The following is a 22881-nucleotide window of genomic DNA, read 5'->3' on the forward strand; positions in this document are numbered from 1 at the left end:
ACCCAGACACTCCCTGTACACATTCCACCCAGACATTACCCCAGACATACTAAACCCAGACACTCCCTATACACATTCCACCCAGACATTACCCCAGATACACTAAACCCAGACACTCCCTATACACATTCCACCCAGACACTCCCCACGCACACTCCCTACACACACTACCTGAGACACGCACACTCCCACAGACACTACCTGAGACACTCCCCAGACACTCCCTAAACACTCTCCCCGACACTACCTTCAGACACTCCCAATACACACTCAACACACAGTCCCCAAGACTCTCTCTACAGACTTCCCAGACAATTCCCAGACTCTACCTGCACACAGTCTACCCCAGACACTTCCTACACACACTCATCCCAGACACTCCCCATACACACTACCCCAGATACTCCACCCAGACACCCCGCCCAGACACTACCTCCAGACACTCCCTACACACTTAAACAAGACACTCCCTATACACACTTCACCCAGACACTCGCCCACACACACTCCCCCAGATACACTACACCCAGACAATCCCCTACACACATTCCACGAGACACTCCTCTAGATAATCCCCCACACACTCCGCCAGACACTCCTGCACACACTCCGCTAGACTCTCCTCCAGACACACTCCAGACACTACTGAGAAACACTACACCAGACACTCCAACAAAACACTCCCTACACACAGTCCCCAGACACTCCCTACCCATATTTCCCCAGACAATTCCCAGACACTACCTACACACACTCCACCCAGACACTACTTCCAGACACTTCCTACACACTCCCCAGACACATTCCACCCAGACACTCCCTACACACACTCATCCCAGACACATCCCACATGCTCCCTATACTCACTTCTCCATACAATCCCACCCACTCTACACACACTCCCCAGACACTCCCTATACACACTCCTAAACACACTGCCCCCAGACACTCTACCTAAACACTGGCCCAGGCAATCACAACACACACTTCCTCCAGACACTCCCTATACACACTAAACCCAGACACTGCCTATACACATTCTTCTAGACACTCCCTATACACATTCTTCTAGACACTCTTTACATATTTCCCCAGACAATCCAGACACTGCCCAAGACACTCCCCACCCATACATTCCACCCAGGCACCCCACCGACACTCCACCCAGACACTGCCTAGACACTGCTCCCAGGCGATACCTGCACACACACCCCAGACACTACCCCAAGACAGTCCCTTACACACACTCCACCCTAAAACTCCCTAAACCCCTCAAGACACTCCTCCACACACACCCCAGACACTCTCTACACAAACTCCCCCAGACAGTCCCTGCACACCCCCACAAACTTTCTTGCACACCCCACCAGACACTCCCCCAAACACTCCCTACACACACTCCCACCAGACACTCCCTACACACACTCCCCATAGAGTCCCTACTCCCACTCACCCCAGACACTTCCTCATACACTCCCTGCACACACTAACCCAGACACTCCAACCAGACAAGCCCCCCACACACATTCCACCCAGACACTCCCTACACACGATCATTCCAGACCTCTCTCAGTCTCACTCCACCCAGACAAAACCACCACCCATTCCACCCAGACACTCCCTACACATGCTTAACCCAGACACTCCCTACACACGATCATCCCAGACACTCTCTCAGTCTCACTCCACCCAGACAACCCCCACAAACACATTCCACACAGACAGTCCCTGCACACATGCCCTCCAGACAGTCCCGGCACACACTACCCCCAGACACTACCTACACACACTCATCCAGACACTTTGTACAAACACTTCCCCAGACAGTCCTTGCACACCCCATCAGACACTCCCCCTGACAGTTCCTGCACACACTCCCTACACACACCACCAGACACACTCCAGACACTTCCTATAGACATTTCTCCACACACTTGCACATACTCTCTATACCCCCCACACAAACTTGAGCCAGACACGCCCTTAGAGACTCTTACACACACACACCTGATGCAGTCACACACTCCCTGTGAAAACTCTCATTATTCTGTAACTGCCCATCCAATGTGAGACTCAGAAAGCTTTTAAAGTGCAATGGTGTGTGTGTGTGTGTGTGTGTGTGTGTGTGTGTGTGTGTCAGATCAGTAGGGTGTGAGTCTGGAGGCTATTATATTCAGCCTGTCTCAGCATGATACACTGTTTACTACATCCTCTCCCTCCTACAGAGACATTTTCAAACCACACCAGTGTGTGTGTGTGTGTGTGTGTGTGTGTGTGTGTGTGTGTGTGTGTGTATACGCTTACTCAGGGTGGATGGCGCTCCTTTACCACTGGCCTTCAGACAGTATTTCACCATGAAACTAACAGAACAGGAAACAAAGTTTTATATAAAACTTAGTCTGAAGTTCAGATTATATTTATTATATTATTTATAAAAAAATAAAAACAATTGTTATGAATATATAGAACTATTAGACTACAAAAAATGTAGCTTATTTCATAAAACTCTGCATTGACTCCATTTAAAAAAATATAAACAAAATATTTTGTTGTAAATGTTAGTATAATTGTTTTATATATATATATATATATATATATATATATATATATATATATATATATATATATATATATATATATGAAGAAAATATTAATTAATTAAGTATATAATTAACTGATTAATTTATCAATTTGTTAATTCATTACTTGATTAGAACACAATGTACAAAACAAGAGTGCATAGTCATTTATTTTATTTTTATATATTTTTTCTTTTATATATATATATATATATATATATATATATATATATATATATATATATATATATATAAAAAAAAAAAATTTGAACTCGTGACCGGTCTTGGTCCCTAACCTCGCAAGCTCAGAGGTTCCACTGTGTGTATATATATATATATATATATATGAGAATAAAATTAATTTAATTCATTAAAATAAAAAATAAATGTTTTTTAAAGATTTATTTAAAATTTTTATGAATTAAATAAATTTTATTCACAGATACCCCGTGTCCTACAGAGTGAGAGAGTAATAGAGGAGAAGGTGGTGATAGGAGACTCCGGCAAGGGGAAGTGAATAAGGGCCTAGTGAGAACTGACCAAGACACCGTGGTGCTCGTTCCAGGAAGTGTGCAGCTTTTATCCTCCAGACTCAGGATCTGTGGAGTTATATCCAGGGTGGAGTTCACACTGATCACTGGCCGAGCTCTAAGATCCACACACACACACACAAAATAATATCATGAACGGTGATTGAATATGAAAAAAATTGTAAAACAATTTTCAGCCTCACTGAAGATGATGTGTGAGGATGGATTATCGCTTAGCTACTCTGTCTCTGTGTGTGCGTGTGCGTGTGCGTGTGCGTTTGTGTGTGTTTTCAGCACAAAGCATCAAACTTCCCTAACAGGCCATAAAGTGTGAGGACACACTGTGGGTTAATTAGAAACATGTGCGTGTGTGTGTGCGTGTGTGTGTGTGTGTGTGTGTTAAACACACTGCAGTACCTGTAAAGAACTGCTTTATCAGCTCCAAACACGCCTACCACCAGATCTGTGACATACAAACACGTTACACAGATATTAAGGAATATATAATAATGTATATGTAGTAATTAAAGAATCCAAACTATGAACGAACACGTTAAAAAAACTTGTTAACTTAGTTCATCATCATCATCAGTTTTCAGTTCATCATCATACTTTACTACACTTTGTGCAATTTGTACTTCTCTTTTGCACATCTTAATATATTGACACTATATTTAACTACCAATTTATTGTTATCTACTATATTTTCCTCATATTTTATATTTATAGTTCCTTTAATTTAATGCATAATTTACAGAGTAGCAGACATTCCCAAAGTTGTATTCTGTCTGGGACAAATAAAAAAAATCTTGAATATTGTTTTTTAAACAACCCAGAATATGTTTAAGATTTTAGATTGTCCAAATGTTGTAAACTAATAAAAATAAAGAAAGAAGGTTTTGACTGGTACTGCATATCAGTTTATCAGTAGTGTACAAACTTACACCTGGAGCACCATCAATTCTTTATTTCTACATTTTTCCATTCTTTCTTAATTTTTCTTTACATTTAATTATTTTCTATTGTTGATTTATTTTTCTATTCTTGGTGAAGGTCATGACAGGTTACTAGGAGGAGTTATATGTGATGTGGACATTAGAATGAGACCAGGAAGTGTAACACAGGAAGTATATCTTCTATAAATATCTTTACACACTCATTTATATTATCTATGTCACTGTGTGTGTGTGTGTGTGTGTGTGTGTGTGTGTGTGTGTGTGTGTGTAGGGAGGATAGATAGAGTTGTGAGTCAGATCACTAGAAAAACCTAAAAACACCATGAAACCTGTAAACACCAATCTTCTCATAATTCTACTTCTTCAAATTCTACCCTTCATCCTTATTACTACTGAATTAAATCAAGTGCTTTCTTTTTTACCCTCCTTTTTTTTAGTCACTGTTCTTCATTTTCTCTTTCCTGACCCTTCCCTTCTGTGAACTTCACAAACAAAAAAACATTACAACTCATGCCTATTAAACCCATGCTATACAGATAAAAGGATGACTCATGGTGTGTGTGTGTGTGTGTGTGTGTGTGTGTGTGTGTGTGTTACCCGGGTAGCCGTTCTGGTCGATGTCCATGGCTCCATGCATGGCGTAGCCGAAGCTGGGAGGCAGCGAGGTCGACGCCCACTTCCCCTTTAAGACCTGAGAGGGCTGAGAGTCCGGCCCACCGGCTCGCCCGTTATAGATATACACCAACCCCTGCCGAGAAGATCCACCGTACGGAGCAGATACCGCCACGTCTGTCCCACACACACACACACACACACACACACACTTATAGATACATTAAACCCAGTGTGTGTGTGTGTGTGTGTGTGTACACGTGTGTGTACGTACCATTAAAGCCATCCCCATCCAGGTCCCCCAGGCTGGTGATGGAGCTGCCGAAGCGAGAGTAGATCTCAGAGCCGGTCAGTTTGAGAGGAGGCTGGAAGGAGAAGCCACCACTCGACAGGTAAATATAAACCTGTCCCACCTCCCGCAGCTTCCCATCAGAGCCACGCTCCATAAACAGAGGAGCTCCAACCAACAGGTCCAACTTCCTGTACACACAAACACACTCTTTGAAACAGAAGGAAGAGCAGTAGCAGGATGAACAGAATAAACAGAAGGAGAAGGAGAAACAGGAGGAACAGCAGGAGAACAGGAGGAATTACACACTCATTTATATTATCTATGTCACTGTGTGTATATATATATATATATATATATATATATATATATATATATATATATATATATATATATATATATATATATATATATATATATATATATATATATATATATATATATATATATATATATATATATATATATATATATATATATATATATATATATATATATATATATATATATATATATATATATATATATATATATATATATATATATATATATATATATATATATATATATATATATATATATATATATATATATATATATATATATATATATATATATATATATATATATATATATATATATATATATATATATATATATATATATATATATATATATATATATATATATATATATATATATATATATATATATATATATATATATATATATATATATATATATATATATATATATATATATATATATATATATATATATATATATATATATATATATATATATATATATATATATATATATATATATATATATATATATATATATATATATATATATATATATATATATATATATATATATATATATATATATATATATATATATATATATATATATATATATATATATATATATATATATATATATATATATATATATATATATATATATATATATATATATATATATATATATATATATATATATATATATATATATATATATATATATATATATATATATATATATATATATATATATATATATATATATATATATATATATATATATATATATATATATATATATATATATATATATATATATATATATATATATATATATATATATATATATATATATATATATATATATATATATATATATATATATATATATATATATATATATATATATATATATATATATATATATATATATATATATATATATATATATATATATATATATATATATATATATATATATATATATATATATATATATATATATATATATATATATATATATATATATATATATATATATATATATATATATATATATATATATATATATATATGAGAATAAAATTAATTTAATTCATTAAAATAAAAATAAATGTTTTTAAAGATTTATTTAAAATTTTATGAATTAAATAAATTTATTCACAGATACCCCGTGTCCTACAGAGTGAGAGAGTAATAGAGGAGAAGGTGGTGATAGGAGACTCCGGCAAGGGAAGTGAATAAGGGCCTAGTGAGAACTGACCAAGACACCGTGGTGCTCGTTCCAGGAAGTGTGCAGCTTTTATCCTCCAGACTCAGGATCTGTGGAGTTATATCCAGGGTGGAGTTCACACTGATCACTGGCCGAGCTCTAAGATCCACACACACACACACACACACACACACACACACACACACACACACACACACACACACACACACACACACACACTACATACTGTACTTTACTCTCGCTATAATCTACACTACACTCTACAAATAATTGCACTCTAATCTATACTTTATACTACACTACACTTTATACTCTCTACCACACTCTATACTACACTATACTCCACACTATACTCTATACTACACTACACTCTATATTCCATACTACACTACACTTTATACTCTCTACCACACTCTATACTACACTATACTCCACACTATACTCTATACTACACTACACTCTATACTCCATACTACACTACACTTTATACTCTCTACCACACTCTATACTACACTATACTCCACACTATACTCTATACTACACTACACTCTATACTCCATACTACACTACACTTTATACTCTCTACCACACTCTATACTACACTATACTCCACACTATACTCTATACTACACTACACTCTATACTCCATACTACACTACACTTTATACTCTCTACCACACTCTATACTACACTATACTCCACACTATACTCTATACTACACTACACTCTATACTCCATACTACACTACACTTTATACTCTTTACCACACGCTATACTACACTACAGTCTATACTACACACTATACTCTATACTACACTACAGTCTATACTACACACTATACTCTATACTACACTACACTTTATACTCCCTACCACACTCTATACTACATACTATACTCCAAACTATACTGTATACTACACTACACTCTACAAATAATTGCACTCTAATCTATACTTTATACTACACTACACTTTATACTCTCTACCACACTCTATACTACACTATACTCCACACTATACTCTATACTACACTACACTCTATATTCCATACTACACTACACTTTATACTCTCTACCACACTCTATACTACACTACAGTCTATACTACACACTATACTATACTACACTACACTCTATACTCCATACTACACTACACTTTATACTCTCTACCACACTCTATACTACACTATACTCCACACTATACTCTATACTACACTCTATACTCCATACTACACTACACTTTATACTCTCTACCACACTCTATACTACACTATACTCCACACTATACTCTATACTACACTACACTCTATACTCCATACTACACTACACTTTATACTCTCTACCACACTCTATACTACACTATACTCCACACTATACTCTATACTACACTACACTCTATACTCCATACTACACTACACTTTATACTCTCTACCACACTCTATACTACATACTATACTCCACACTATACTCTATACTACACTACAGTCTATACTACACACTATACTCTATACTACACTACACTTTATACTCCCTACCACACTCTATACTACATACTATACTCCAAACTATACTGTATACTACACTACACTCTATACTCCACTCTTTACTCCATACTACACTACACTTTATACACTCTATACTACACACTATACTCCATACTATACTATACTACACTACACTCTATACTACACACTATACTCTATACTACTCTACACTCTATACTCCACACTTTATACTCCCTACCACACTCTATACTACATACTATACTCCAAACTATACTGTATACTACACTACACTCTTTACTCCATACTACACTACATTTTATACTCCCTACCACACTCTATACTCCAAACTTTACTGTATACTACACTACACTCTATACTCCATACTACACTATACTTATACTACACTACACTCTATACTCCACACTATACTCTATACTACACTACACTCTATACTACATACTATACTCCAAACTATACTGTATACTACACTACACACTCCATACTACACTCGTTATACTCTCTATCACACTCTATACTACATACTATACTTCAAACTACACTACACTCTATACTTCAAACTAGACTGTATACTACACTACACTCTATACTCCAAACTATACTGTATACTACACTACACTTTATACTCCACACTATACTGTATACTACACTACACTCTATAATCCATACTATACTCTATCCTACCACACTCTATACTACATACTACACTCTATACTACACTATACTCTATACTACACCACACGTTATACTCCATACCATTTTATATACCATACTATACTCTATACTACACTACACTTTATACTCCACACTATAGTTTATATTACATTACACTTTATACTCCATACTGTACTCTATATTTCATACTATACTCTATACTACACTATACTCCATACTATACTATATATTCCATGATATACTCTATACTACACTATATACTCCAATACTATACTCTATATTCCATACAATACTCTATACTCCATACTATAATCTATACTAAACTGTACTCCATATTCCATACTATACTCTATACTGCACTATACTCTACACTCCATATTATACTCTATACTACACTATACTTCATACTATACATGATAATACATACTATACTGTATACTACACTATACTTATACTACACTATACTTCATATTCCATGCTACACTCTATACTGCACTACACTCTATACTCCATATTATACTCCATACTACACTATAATCTTTACCTAATACTATAATCTATACTCCATACTACACTATACTCCATACTACATATTATACTTTATACTCTTTACTCCATACTATACTTTATACTGCACTATAATCTTTACTTCATATTATACTCTATACTACACTACACTCTATACCTCACCTGCAGGCCAGTGAAGTTCACTGTGGAGGCCATGTTCTGCCCATTAAAGATGTTCACCTGTAGAACACAGAGTGAACAGAGTGTGACCATGAAGTCCATCAATGAGCAGAGAAAGAATGTGAGATGAATAATAAAATATCTCTCACGTAGCCCAGGGCTTTCTCTCCTCTCGGAACACCGGTGACGTAGTCTAGAGAACGCAAACGCAGTGGGAGTAAACATAAACGTAATCCCTAAGCAACGATGAAGGTCAGAGAACCATGCCATATGGAATTTATATCTTTAACCATACCATTCATGGTTCCACCATGAAAACCGTGTGGAAATGTTTTACATTTAAACACAAACATTTTAATTAATTCAGTAATTATAGCATTTCAATAGGATTTCATTTATGTGGACTAAGTTTGTATAAACATCGGTACAAAAAATTACTTCCTTACCATCCACACCATCGTTATTAAAATCTCCAACTGCCACAGAGTAACCTGCACACACACACACACACACACACACACACACACACACTTCAAATATATATTTTTAATCTTTATTTTCTTTCCAATTTGTTTTATCCAATTATACCCTTATTCTATTTTTATTTGTTCTCTATTTAAATTCTCTCTCATTTCTTGTCCTTCACTTCAGTCTGTTTTTTCTCTCCTTCTCCTAAACTAACTGCATTCAATGGTCTTTTTCTTTCTTTCATTTCACTAATTCCTCCTTTACTCTCTTCCTGATTTTTTTTCATCCTTTTCTAATTCTCTACCCTTTTAAATTCTTCTTCTTATCCGTCTTTTGTTGATTCTTCCTTCCAGAAAAGTTTATTCTTTTCTATTCTATTCATAAGTTAATATATGTCTGCAATGTATTGATGATTGCTACAGACAGTAAATACAGATGAGTTCATGAGAAAGGGATGAACATAAAGAGTAAATAATAATAAAGTAATAAAGAAGTAAAGGTGTGGGAGGTTACCGAGGTAGCTGTCGTCGTACTGAGCGCTGGCGGATTTGGTGGCCATCTGGTTACTGTATTTGGTGGTTAACTCTTTAGTGAGTCTGCTGAGAACCTCTGAGATATCATCTGAGATCAGCTGCCCTGAGGAGAGAACTGGATCTTTAACCTCATACACATATAAACACACACACACACACACACACACACACACACACACACACATATATACACAACACTTTCATTTCCTCTTTCTGAAGATCTTCACATGGCAGTACAGAACTTCTCCAGAGGGTTAAGAGGACACTGGGTAATGCTGCATCAACACTGGAGTGAATGGAGTTGAGTGCACACACATTTTCATGTGTATGTTTATGTACATGCTACAGGTAAGATCACTGCCAGACCATTAGGTCCAGAAAGACCTTCTCTGCTGGTCTAAACTATCAGAATCATTGACTTAGGACACCGTAGCCCTCGATCTGGAATCCGACAACGTCCGCATTTTTACGTCTTTTGATTGGACAGTTAAAGAGCGTCAATAGTCAGAGCTCACAACCTGCATCTGTAGCAAACTGCACAATCTCCAAAATATTCATGTGGATTTAACAGCTGTTTTTATTCCAGAACGACTGACAGAAGAGAAGAAACTGATTTGGTCACAGAAACACTTACAAGGACATCTAGTAGAAGGACTTTACAAGAAAAGCTGGACATGGTGATGAAAAGTCGCCAAAACACTTCAAAACAGTGTAAGTTAGGCTTTTTCATAAACCGTACACTTTTGTGTTTCCGGTCCTGTAGAATTCACACAAAAACACAATTTACCTTTGTTTCAAACCCCCAGAAAAAACGTAATGAACAGAAAGGCAGGAACCCCGGGGTGATGTGATAAGGGGAATATCGGTGCTTCTGCTGGAGATGATGTGGAGGTGTGTGTGTGTGTGTGTGTGTGTGTGTGTGTGTGTGTGTGTGAGGTGTGTGTGTGTGTGTGTGTGTGTGTGCTTCTGCTGGAGATGATGTGTGGAGGTGTGTGTGTGTGTGTGTGTGCTTCTGCTGAGATGATGTGTGTGTGTGTGTGTGTGTGTGTGTGTGTGTGTGTGCTTCTGCTGAGATGATGTGGAGGTGTGTGTGTGTGTGTGTGCTGGAGATGATGTATGTGGAGATGCAGTTGTGGCTCCAGTGAAAGGAGACTGAATTAAATTGTGTTGAATTGTGATCATTGTGTGTGTGTGTGTGTGTGCTTCTGCTGGAGATGATGTATGTGGAGGTGTGTGTGTGTGTGTGTGTGTGTGTGTGTGTGTGTGTGTGTGTGTGTGTGTGTGTGGAGGTGTGTGTGTGTGTGTGTGTGTGTGTGTGTGTGCTTCTGCTGGAGATGATGTATGTGGAGGTGCAGTTGTGGCTCCAGTGAAAGGAGACGTGTTAAATGGTGATCATTGTGTGTGTTGCTTTAGTGATGATGTTGATTGTGACTGTATGAGATCCTGTGTGTGATGCAGCTCTGATCTACTGCACTTCTCTATTATACTGATGATTTCTACAGACGTGACGTCATAATGATGGAATTAAGAGGTGGACTGGTTCAGGTAGAACATCACTGAAGACTGACACTGGGTGGTGGTATATATATATATATATATATACACACACACACCATCATTATATATTTTTCCAATTTTTTAATTCTCACTTTTTTCTTCTTTTCTAATAACCAGATTCTGGACTTGATTACAGAGAGATTTTAAATCCAACATTGCAGCTCATAGGCTTCAGCTCTGAGAAAACACTGACGCTTTGCAAAAACAGTGTTAATCTACAGATTAAAGGCAGAAAAGAACCTGAATAAAGGCGGATTAAAGGCAGAATAAAGACTTTACTGTGACTCACCCTGCCAGTAAAAACTCCCTGGTCCTCCAACCACCACTCGTTTATTCTAACACAATAAAGAAGAAAAACAGAATGTATTCAGTGGTACAGGACCAACACACACACACACACACACACACACACACACACACACACACACACACACACACACACACACACACTAGTGATTCATGTTCACACTTATTTCTTTTTTATTCTCATTCTTCATTTTATAAATCATTGATTACTAGCTATAAACATTATACTTTTTAATTTTTTTATTTTATTATTAATATTATTATTTTTTTTTTTTAAGTCCTCTCTATTTTTTCTTTCTTCTTTCTTCAATTCTTTTTTATGATTGCTTGAATTTTTCCCAGGCATTTTTAATCCTTTCTTCACATTTCTCCATTTGATTATCCTTCTCTTTATATCTTTTTTCTTTCTTTCTTTCATACTTTTGATATATTTTCTTTTCTTTCTTTTACTAAATTAAAATTCTGTCCTCTATATTTTTATTGAAATTTGCAATAAATAATATATAATTATATAAATAATATAATAAATTAAACTAATTTATAAAATTCTATAAAAGAATTTCTGTTGGTTTTTATTCATGGTTCTCTCATCTGTATCCAGTATTTTCTCTCAGGTGAAAGTGGAGCAGCTGATTGGCCAGATGCTGAAAGTAACTTTACCTTCACGATATCAGCGCTGAATCCAGCCTGGCAAAACCCCTGTCCTTCAGGCGTGGCTGAAACTGTCTCACACACACACACACACACACACACACACACACAAAATGAGGAAACTGAATGAACCACAGACACTTCTCACTCCCTAAAGAGTGCACTACACTGAGGAACATCTACTTCCTTGGTCACACAGAGCCTGTAAAATAGTTCAAGAACCTTTTAAGGCTCTGCAAAAACCCTGCATGGTGCAGAAAAAACTCCTGAGACTTCATGTTGAAGAAACCTTGAAACCACATCCTGAACACTGAATGTATATAGGATATAAAGTGTTCAGTGGTGATGCTTACATGCAGAACTGTTCCTGTAAACTGTGGTCCTGAGCACATTGTAGCTGTTGATTTTAATTCCAGTCCAAATCCTTCCTCTAGAGCACAGAGTGTGAGGTGGGAGTTCAGTGGTTAAGGTTCTGGGTTACTAATCAGAAGATTGGGGGGTTCAAACCCCAGCATATCCAAACTGCCTCTCTTGGGGCCCCTGAGCAAGGCCCTTAACCCTCTGAGCTCCAGTGTATCATGTCTGACCCTGCGCTCTGACCACAGCTTCCTAACATCACTGTGATATACGAAGAAGAATTTGTGTATGTGACAAGCACCTTCCTTCCTACCCTCTCTTTTCTCTTATTCCCTTTAGAATGTACTACACAGTGCTGAGTGCAGCATTGCTTCATACAGAAAGTGTGTGTGTGTGTGTGTGTGTGTGTGTGTGTGTGTTACCAGAGCGACAGGGAGAATATTCCACCACTGTGGATCCTTTCTTCAGAAAACACGTCCCGACAGGTTCACGTTCCTTAAAACCGTACGTACTCCACTGGTACAGAGGTGCACATGCCTACACACACACACACACACACACACACACACACACACACACACACACACACACACACACACACTACAGTACCAGTTACAGTTATACTGATATTGTTTTGGACTGAAGTGCAGGAGTTACCAGGATGTGTTCTCCGTCTGAGCGCACGGTCGCTCCGAACCACTGACTCGACTTAAACTCCATCTGTTGCCCATTCTCTACTCGATTATCTGTGGGAGAGAAAGAGAAGGAGAAACAGAAGGTTAGAGAGAAGGAAAGAGACAGTAACATATTAGAAAAAGGACATTTATATAAACCTGTGATTATTCGTGTATACTAAGAGTATCTGAGCGTATTCGAGCGTATCTGAGCGTATTCGAGAGTATTAGTGTATATTAAGAGTATCTGAGCGTATTCGAGAGTATCTGAGCGTATTCGAGAGTATTAGTGTATATTAAGAGTATCTGAGTGTATTCGAGAGTATCTGAGCGTATTCGAGAGTATTAGTGTATATTAAGAGTATCTGAGCATATATTAAGAGTATCTGAGCGTATTCGAGAGTATCTAAGCGTATATTAAGAGTATCTGAGCGTATTCGAGAGTATTAGTGTATATTAAGAGTATCTGAGCATATATTAAGAGTATCTGAGCGTATATTAAGAGTATCTGAGCGTATTCGAGAGTATTAGTGTATATTAGGAGTATCTGAGCGTATTCGAGAGTATCTGAGCGTATTCGAGAGTATCTGAGCGTATATTAAGAGTATCTGAGAGTATCTGAGCGTATTCGAGAGTATTAGTGTATATTAAGAGTATCTGAGCATATATTAAGAGTATCTGAGCGTATTCGAGAGTATCTGAGCGTATTCGAGAGTAGTAGTGTATATTAAGAGTATGAGTGTATTCGAGAGTATCTGAGCGTATTAGTGTATATTAAGAGTATCTGAGAGTATCTGAGCGTATTCGAGTATTAGTGTATATTAAGAGTATCTGAGCGTATTCGAGAGTATTAGTGTATATTAGAGTATCTGAGCGTATTCGAGAGTATCTGAGTATCTGAGCGTATTCGAGAGTAGTGTATATTAAGAGTATGAGTGTATTCGAGAGTATTAGTGTATATTAAGAGTATCTGAGCGTATTCGAGAGTATCTGAGCGTATTCGAGAGTATCTGAGCGTATATTAAGAGTATCTGAGCGTATTCGCGAGTATCTGAGCGTATTCGCGAGTATCTGAGCGTATTCGAGAGTATCTAGTGTATATTAAGAGTATCTGAGCATATATTAAGAGTATCTGAGCGTATATTAAGAGTATCTGAGCGTATATTAAGAGTATCTGAGCGTATATTAAGAGTATCTGAGCGATATTAAGAGTATCTGAGTATCTGAGTGTATTCGAGAGTATCTGAGCGTATTCGAGAGTATTAGTGTATATTAAGAGTATCTGAGTGTATTCGAGAGTATCTCAGTGTATTCAAGAGTATCTGAGCGTATTCGAGAGTATTAGTGTATATTAAGAGTATCTGAGTATTCGAGTATCTGAGTATCTGAGCGTATCGAGAGTATCTGAGCGTATTCAGAGTATCTGAGCGTATTAAGAGTATCTGAGCGTATTCGAGAGTATTAGTGTATATTAAGAGTATCTGAGCGTATTCGAGAGTATCTGAGCGTATTAGTGTATATTAAGAGTATCTGAGCGTATTCGAGAGTATCTGAGCGTATTCGAGAGTATTAGTGAATATTAAGAGTATCTGAGTATCTGAGTGTATCTCGAGAGTATCTGAGTGTATTCTAGAGTATTAGTGTATATTAAGAGTATCTGAGTATTAGTGTATATTAGAGTATCTGAGCGTATTCGAGAGTATCTGAGCGTATATTAAGAGTATCTGAGCGTATATTAAGAGTATCTGAGCGTATTCGAGAGTATTAGTGAATATTAAGAGTATCTGAGCGTATTCGAGAGTATCTGAGCGTATTCGAGAGTATTAGTGTATATTGAGTATATGAATGTATTCGAGTATCTGAGCGTATTGAGAGTATTAGTGAATATTAAGAGTATCTGAGTATCTGAGTGTATTCGAGAGTATCTGAGCGTATTCGAGAGTATTAGTGTATATTAAGAGTATATGAGTGTATTCGAGAGTATCTAAACGTATTCGAGAGTATTAGTGTATATTAAGAGTATCTGAGCGTATTCGAGAGTATTAGTGTATATTAAGTATCTGAGCGTATCGAGAGTATCTGAGTATCTGAGCATATTCGAGTATCTGAGTATCTGAGCGTATATTAAGAGTATCTGAGCGTATATTAAGAGTATCTGAGCGTATTCGAGAGTATTAGTGAATATTAAGAGTATCTGAGCGTATTCGAGAGTATTAGTGTATATTGAGTATATGAGTGTATTCGAGAGTATCTGAGCGTATTTGAGAGTATTAGTGAATATTAAGAGTATCTGAGTATCTGAGCGTATTCGAGAGTATTAGTGAATATTAAGAGTATCTGAGCGTATTCGAGAGTATCTGAGCGTATTCGAGAGTATCTGAGCGTATATTAAGAGTATCTGAGCGTATTTGATAGTATTAGTGTATATTAAGAGTATCTGAGCGTATTCGAGAGTATCTGAGCGTATTTGATAGTATTAGTGTATATTAAGAGTATCTGAGTGTATTCAAGAATATCTGAGTGTATTCAAGAATATCTGAGTGTATTCGAGGGTATTGGTGTATATTAAGAGTATCTGAGCGTATTCGAGAGTATCTGATACTAAGATGGTGTGTGCACAATGCGAGGCCCAGCGTCTCTGCAGATTTTGCGATTCAGTAGTAATTTCTCCACTAACTGCAAGTGTATTCACTCAGAACAGACTTGCACATGTCTCATACAGCCGACAAACACTACTAGACATCAGTCACAACTTCAAAGAGGGACGTTCAACAAACTTTCAACTCGCTCAAATACCGCGGACCACTGATGCAGCTCGGCTGACAGCAAGACCTCGGCGCCAGCACCGAGACCATAAAAAAAAAAGTAAGGGGAGGCGAGGTAGCTCAGGGCTAGGCTACGGCTAAACCCACGTCAACCATCTCTTCCAAGCATCTTTCTTGCCAATGTACGTTCTCTCACCAACAAAATGGATGAGCTGCTGCTCCTGATAACTCGGGCGGACAGGACGGCAGAGGAAGAGGTCTGTGCATTTATGTTAACAAATCATGATGCACGGACTCTACAGTTACCAAAATTCTCAGGCATTGTTGTGACTGTAGTGTACATTCAGCCGGATCTTAACGCTAAACTAGCTATGGAGAAACTGCATGTAGCCGAAGGAGCTTTCATCGTTACCTGAAAGTACCTGGGAGTATCTGAAAGTATTTGAGAGTACCTGAAAGTTCCTGAGAGTACTTGAGAGAACCTGAGAGTATTTGAGAGTATCTGAAAGTACCTGAGAGTTTTTGAGAGTATTGGAGAGAACCTGAGAGTATTTTAGGGAACCTGAGAATATTTGAGAATACCTGAAAGTATTTGAGAGTACTTGAGAGAACCTGAGAGTATCAGAGTATTTGAGAGTATGAGTATTTGAGAGTATCTGAAAGGTTGTGAGAGAACCTAAGAGTATTTAAGAGTATCTGAGAGTTGTTGAGAGCATCTGAGAGTATTTGAAAGAACAAAAAAGTATTTGAGAGTATTTAAGAGAACCTGAGAGTATCCGAGAGTTTTTGAGAGAATCTGAGAGTTTTTGAGACTATCTGGGAGTATTTAAAAGTATCTGAAAGTTCCTGGGAGTATTTGAGAGTACCTGAGAGTATTTAAGAGAACCTGAAAGTATCAGAGTATGAGAGTACCTGAAAGTACCTGAGAGTTTTTGAGAGTATCTGAGAGTATTTGAAAGAACCTGAAAGTACCTGAGAGTATACGAGAGTTTTGAGAGTATCTGAGAGTTTTAAGAGTATCTGACAGTTTTGAGAGTATTTGAGAGAACCTGAGAGTATTTGAGGGTATTTAAGAGAACCTGACAGTATCTGAGAGTTTTTAAAAGTATCTGAGAGTTTTTAAGAGTATCTGACAGTTTTTGAGAGTATTTGAGAGAACCTGAGAGTATTTGAGGGTATTTAAGAGAACCTGACAGTATCTAAGAGTTTTTAAAAGTATCTGAGAGTTTTGAGAGTATCTGAGAGTTTTGAGAGAACCTGAGAGTATTTAAGAGTATCTGAGAGTTGTTGAGAGCATCTGAGAGTATTTGAAAGAACAAAAAAGTATTTGAGAGTATTTAAGAGAACCTGAGAGTATTTGAGGGTATTTAAGAGAACCTGACAGTATCTGAGAGTTTTTAAAAAATATCTGAGAGTTTTTAAGAGTATCTGACAGTTTTTGAGAGTATTTGAGAGAACCTGAGAGTATTTGAGGGTATTTAAGAGAACCTGACAGTATCTAAGAGTTTTTAAAAGTATCTGAGAGTTTTTGAGAGTATCTGAGAGTTTTTGAGAGAACCTGAGAGTATTTAAGAGTATCTGAGAGTTGTTGAGAGCATCTGAGAGTATTTGAAAGAACAAAAAAGTATTTGAGAGTATTTAAGAGAACCTGAGAGTATCCGAGAGTTTTTGAGACTATCTGGGAGTATTTAAAAGTATCTGAAAGTTCCTGGGAGTATTTGAGAGTACCTGAGAGTATTTAAGAGAACCTGAAAGTATCAGAGTATGAGAGTACCTGAAAGTACCTGAGAGTTTTTGAGAGTATCTGAGAGTATTTGAAAGAACCTGAAAGTACCTGAGAGTATACGAGAGTTTTTGAGAGTATCTGCGAGTTTTTAAGAGTATCTGACAGTTTTTGAGAGTATTTGAGAGAACCTGAGAGTATTTGAGGGTATTTAAGAGAACCTGACAGTATCTAAGAGTTTTTAAAAGTATCTGAGAGTTTTTGAGAGTATCTGAGAGTTTTTGAGAGAACCTGAGAGTATTTAAGAGTATCTGAGAGTTGTTGAGAGCATCTGAGAGTATTTGAAAGAACAAAAAAGTATTTGAGAGTATTTAAGAGAACCTGAGAGTATCCGAGAGTTTTTGAGACTATCTGGGAGTATTTAAAAGTATCTGAAAGTTCCTGGGAGTATTTGAGAGTACCTGAGAGTATTTAAGAGAACCTGAAAGTATCAGAGTATGAGAGTACCTGAAAGTACCTGAGAGTTTTGAGAGTATCTGAGAGTATTTGAAAGAACCTGAAAGTACCTGAGAGTATACGAGAGTTTTTGAGAGTATCTGCGAGTTTTTAAGAGTATCTGACAGTTTTTGAGAGTATTTGAGAGAACCTGAGAGTATTTGAGGGTATTTAAGAGAACCTGACAGTATCTGAGAGTTTTTAAAAGTATCTGAGAGTTTTTAAGAGTATCTGACAGTTTTTGAGAGTATTTGAGAGAACCTGAGAGTTTTTGAGGGTATTTAAGAGAACCTGACAGTATCTAAGAGTTTTTAAAAGTATCTGAGAGTTTTTGAGAGTATCTGAGAGTTTTTGAGAGAACCTGAGAGTATTTAAGAGAACCTAAAGAGTTTTTGAGAGTATCTGAGAGTTTTTGAGAGTATCTGAGAGTTTTTAAAGTATCTGAGAGTTTTTGAGAGAACCTGAGAGTATTTAAGATAACCTGAGAGTTTTTGAGAGAACCTGAGAGTTTTTGAGAGAACCTGAGAGTATTTAAGATAACCTGAGAGTTTTTGAGAGTATCTGAGAGTTTTAGAGAGTATCTGAGAGTTTTGAGAAAACCTACCCTGTCCTAAGAATCATCTATTAATAAAATTCCACAGCTCCACACTAATCCTTGCTGTCCTAATTAGCCCAGATTCTCACCACACTCAGCTCTGAAACTCGAGCGTCACGCTACACACTCGTACAAAGCTACACTGTGGTGTGTACAGACACACTAGAAATGTCACACAATTCTGGAAGGTTTTATCTTGACCAGTGATTATGACATGAAGAAACAACCACATCCTACACATCAGTATCAGATCGGTCACGTCTATAAGGGTGCAGATACTTAAATACTTATGACAAAACAAACCTTGAGGCTTTACAAGACAACTGGAACACAGTGTGTGAGTACAGAGGAGCTCAGTGCTAAATCTCTAACAGGCCTGGGCCTGAATAAGCACCACTCTGCTGAAATACCTGCCCTACAGGTGCTCTGTACACACACACACACACACACACACACACACACGATACAACTAAGACCCCGACGCTCATCCATCACCCCATGACATTATAACAACCACGAGCACGTCGAAGGCACCACCTTTAGGGCATTCTTATTCAGAACCCAGAGTTTAAAAAAAACAAAACAATAAAATGAAAAACAAAGATATATATATATATATATATATATATATATTCAGGTTTCAGGGCACTCTGAATCAGCACCAGAAGCACAATGATAGCTTTGTGATGTCATTAAAAACATTGCATTCCAGGCACTGGAATAATACCAAATCTCTAATGTGTTCCTCAAGGTCTTCCTAATGATCACTAGGGTTTGGAAAAACACACTGCTGCATTGGAGACATTCTGAATTATCCAACAAAACACTGTGAAAGGGTTTAGAATAATCATTGAGAAACAAACTACCTTAGACATTTATTTACATTTAGTCCAAAAGCATTAGAAGAAACTGGTCTGCCTTCAGAGCATTCCAAATTCCTAAGCTAAATAATCAGCAGATTACTAGAAAAGAAAACTGCTGCCTGTAAGAAGCTCGTTAAAGAAATGATAAACATCATGGGGAAAGAAACCTGCACCCTGAGCATTTTAACCATCACAGAAGGAGAACTGAAAAGTTCTGCATTATACCAGGAAACTCCTTAATGCTGCCTTTAGGGCACTTTGCTGCAAGTGTCCTGAACTTACCGGTGTTGTCGAACACTATCTGTGTACATGTCCCGCCTGACTGCCATGGACAACTGTACACAGCACCTCGCTCCGTCACTGAGGAAGAGGAGGAGCTGTTGGCTTTTGGAGCACCCACCAGGATGTTCTGCCTGTGTGAGAGAAGCACAGAAACCATGAGAACATCTACAGACACAGCAGGGAAAGGAGCAGTGCAGGAGAGTGGAGGTTCGGGTTGGTACTCTAAATATTGGTACTCTGACTGGTAAAGGGAGAGAGGGAGCTGATATGATGGAGAGGAGAAAGGTAGAGTTGTTGTGTGTTCAGGAGACCAAGTGGAAAGAGAGTAAGAGCAGGAACATTGGAGGTGTTTAAACTGTTCTATCATGGTGTGGATGGAAAGAGAAATGGTGTAGGGGTGATTCTGAAGGAAGAGTACAGTAAGAGTGTAGTGGAGGTGAAGAGAGTTTCTGATAGGGTGATGATCGTGAAGCTGGAAGTTGAAGGGGTGATGATAAATGTCATCAGTGCCTATGCTCCACAAGTGGGATGTGAGATGGAGGAGAAGGAAAAATTCTGGAGTGAATTAGATGAAGTGGTAGAAGGTGAACCTAGGAATGAAAGATTGGTGATTGGGGCAGACTTTAATGGGCATGTAGGTGAAGGGAACAGAGGTGATGAGGAGGTGATGGGTAGGTATGGTTTTAAGGAGAGGAATGTGGAAGGGCAGATGGTGGTAGATTTTGCTAAAAGGATGGAAATGGCAGTGGTGAACACGTATTTTAAGAAGGGGGATCATAGGGTGACGATAAGAGTGGCGGAAGGTGCACACAGGTGGATTATGTTCTATGTAGGAGATGCAACCTGAAGGAGATTGGAGACTGTAAGGCGTTGGCAGGAGACAGTGTAGCTAGACAGCATCGGATAGTGGTCTGTAGGATGGTTTTGGAGGTGAAGAAGAAGAGGAGGAGAGTGAGGACTGAAAGAAGAATAAGATGGTGGAAACTGAAGGAGGAAGACTGTAGTGTGAGGTTCAGGGAAGAGGTCAGACAGGGGCTCAGTGGTGGTGGAGGTGCTGGATGATTGGGGAACTACTGCAGAAGTGATGAGGGAGACAGATAGACATGGTGGTGGAATGAGGAAGTGCAGCAGAGCAGAAAGAGAAACAGGTTGGAGAAACAGAATTTGGATCGACAGAGTGATGAGAAAAGTAGTCAGGAGTACAAGAAGATGCAGCAGCAGGTAAAGAGGGATGTGGTGAAAGCCAAGGAAAAGGCATATGAGGAGCTGTAGGAGAAGTTGGACAGTAAGGAAGGAGAAAAGGATTTGTAGCAATTGGCCAGGCAGAGGGACCGAGCTGGGAAGGATGTGCTGCAAGTTAGAGCAATAAAGGATGGAGATGGAAATGTGTTGACTAGTGAGGAGAGTGTGTTGAGAAGATGGAGGGAGTATTTTGAGCAGCTGATGAATGAGGAAAATCAGAGAGAGAAGGTTGGATGATGTGGAGATGGTGAAGCAGGAAGTGGATAGGATTAGTAAAGAGGAAGTGAGAGCAGCAATTAAGAGGATGAAGAGTGGAAAGTCGGACCAGATGACATACCGGTAGAAGCATGGAGATGTTTAGGAGAGATGCAGTGGAGTTTTTAACCAGATTGTTTAACAGGATTTTGGAAGGTGAGAAGATGCCTGAGGAATGGAGAAGGAGTGTGCTGGTACTGATCTTTAAGAATAAGGGAGATGTGCAGACCTGCAGTAACTACAGGGGAATTAAGTTGATCAGTCACACCATGAAGTTATGGGAAAGAGTAGTGGAAGCCAGGCTGAGAGAAGAGGTGACCATCTGTGAGCAGCAGTATGGTTTCATGCAGAGAAAGAGCAACACAGACGCATTATTTGCTTTGAGAATGTTGATGGAGAAGTATAGAGAAGGACAGAAGGAGTTGCATTGTGTGTTTGTGGATTTAGAGAAAGCGTACGACAGGGTGGAGAGAGGAGTTGTGGTATTGTATGAGGAAGTCTGGTGTGTCAGAGAAGTATGTGAGGGTGGTGCAGGACATGTATGAGGACAGTGTGACAGCAGTGAAGTGTGCAGTAGGAACGACAGACTGGTTCAAGGTGGAGGTTGGACTGCATCAAGGATCGGCTCTGAGCCCTTTCCTGTTTGTAGTGGTGATGGACAGGTTGAAGGACGAGGTCAGACAGGAGTCTCTGTGGACTATGATGTTTGTGGATGATATTGTGA

The 22881-nt window shown here is 37.9% G+C and overlaps 1 protein-coding gene across 1 annotated transcript in view; it reads right to left on the minus strand.

The window, feature by feature from the left end:
* Positions 1 to 22881, minus strand: part of itgav (integrin, alpha V) — a 38645-nt gene that overhangs the window by 11221 nt on the left and 4543 nt on the right. Inside the window, exons 2-18 of the mRNA XM_046844593.1 lie at positions 20661 to 20791; positions 13921 to 14009; positions 13686 to 13800; positions 12916 to 12977; positions 12239 to 12284; positions 10373 to 10495; positions 9838 to 9882; positions 9541 to 9584; positions 9378 to 9451; positions 8748 to 8760; positions 6539 to 6597; positions 6446 to 6453; positions 4952 to 5176; positions 4663 to 4854; positions 3527 to 3572; positions 3120 to 3227; positions 2305 to 2360 (exon numbers count right to left, since the gene is read on the minus strand). Of these exons, the coding sequence (XP_046700549.1) occupies positions 2305 to 2360; positions 3120 to 3227; positions 3527 to 3572; positions 4663 to 4854; positions 4952 to 5176; positions 6446 to 6453; positions 6539 to 6597; positions 8748 to 8760; positions 9378 to 9451; positions 9541 to 9584; positions 9838 to 9882; positions 10373 to 10495; positions 12239 to 12284; positions 12916 to 12977; positions 13686 to 13800; positions 13921 to 14009; positions 20661 to 20791 (1436 nt within the window). The remainder of the gene's footprint in view (positions 1 to 2304; positions 2361 to 3119; positions 3228 to 3526; positions 3573 to 4662; positions 4855 to 4951; positions 5177 to 6445; positions 6454 to 6538; positions 6598 to 8747; positions 8761 to 9377; positions 9452 to 9540; positions 9585 to 9837; positions 9883 to 10372; positions 10496 to 12238; positions 12285 to 12915; positions 12978 to 13685; positions 13801 to 13920; positions 14010 to 20660; positions 20792 to 22881) is intronic.

Source organism: Silurus meridionalis, unplaced genomic scaffold (assembly GCF_014805685.1).
Source record: "Silurus meridionalis isolate SWU-2019-XX unplaced genomic scaffold, ASM1480568v1 Scaffold70, whole genome shotgun sequence".
Taxonomy (NCBI): Eukaryota; Metazoa; Chordata; class Actinopteri; order Siluriformes; family Siluridae; genus Silurus; species Silurus meridionalis.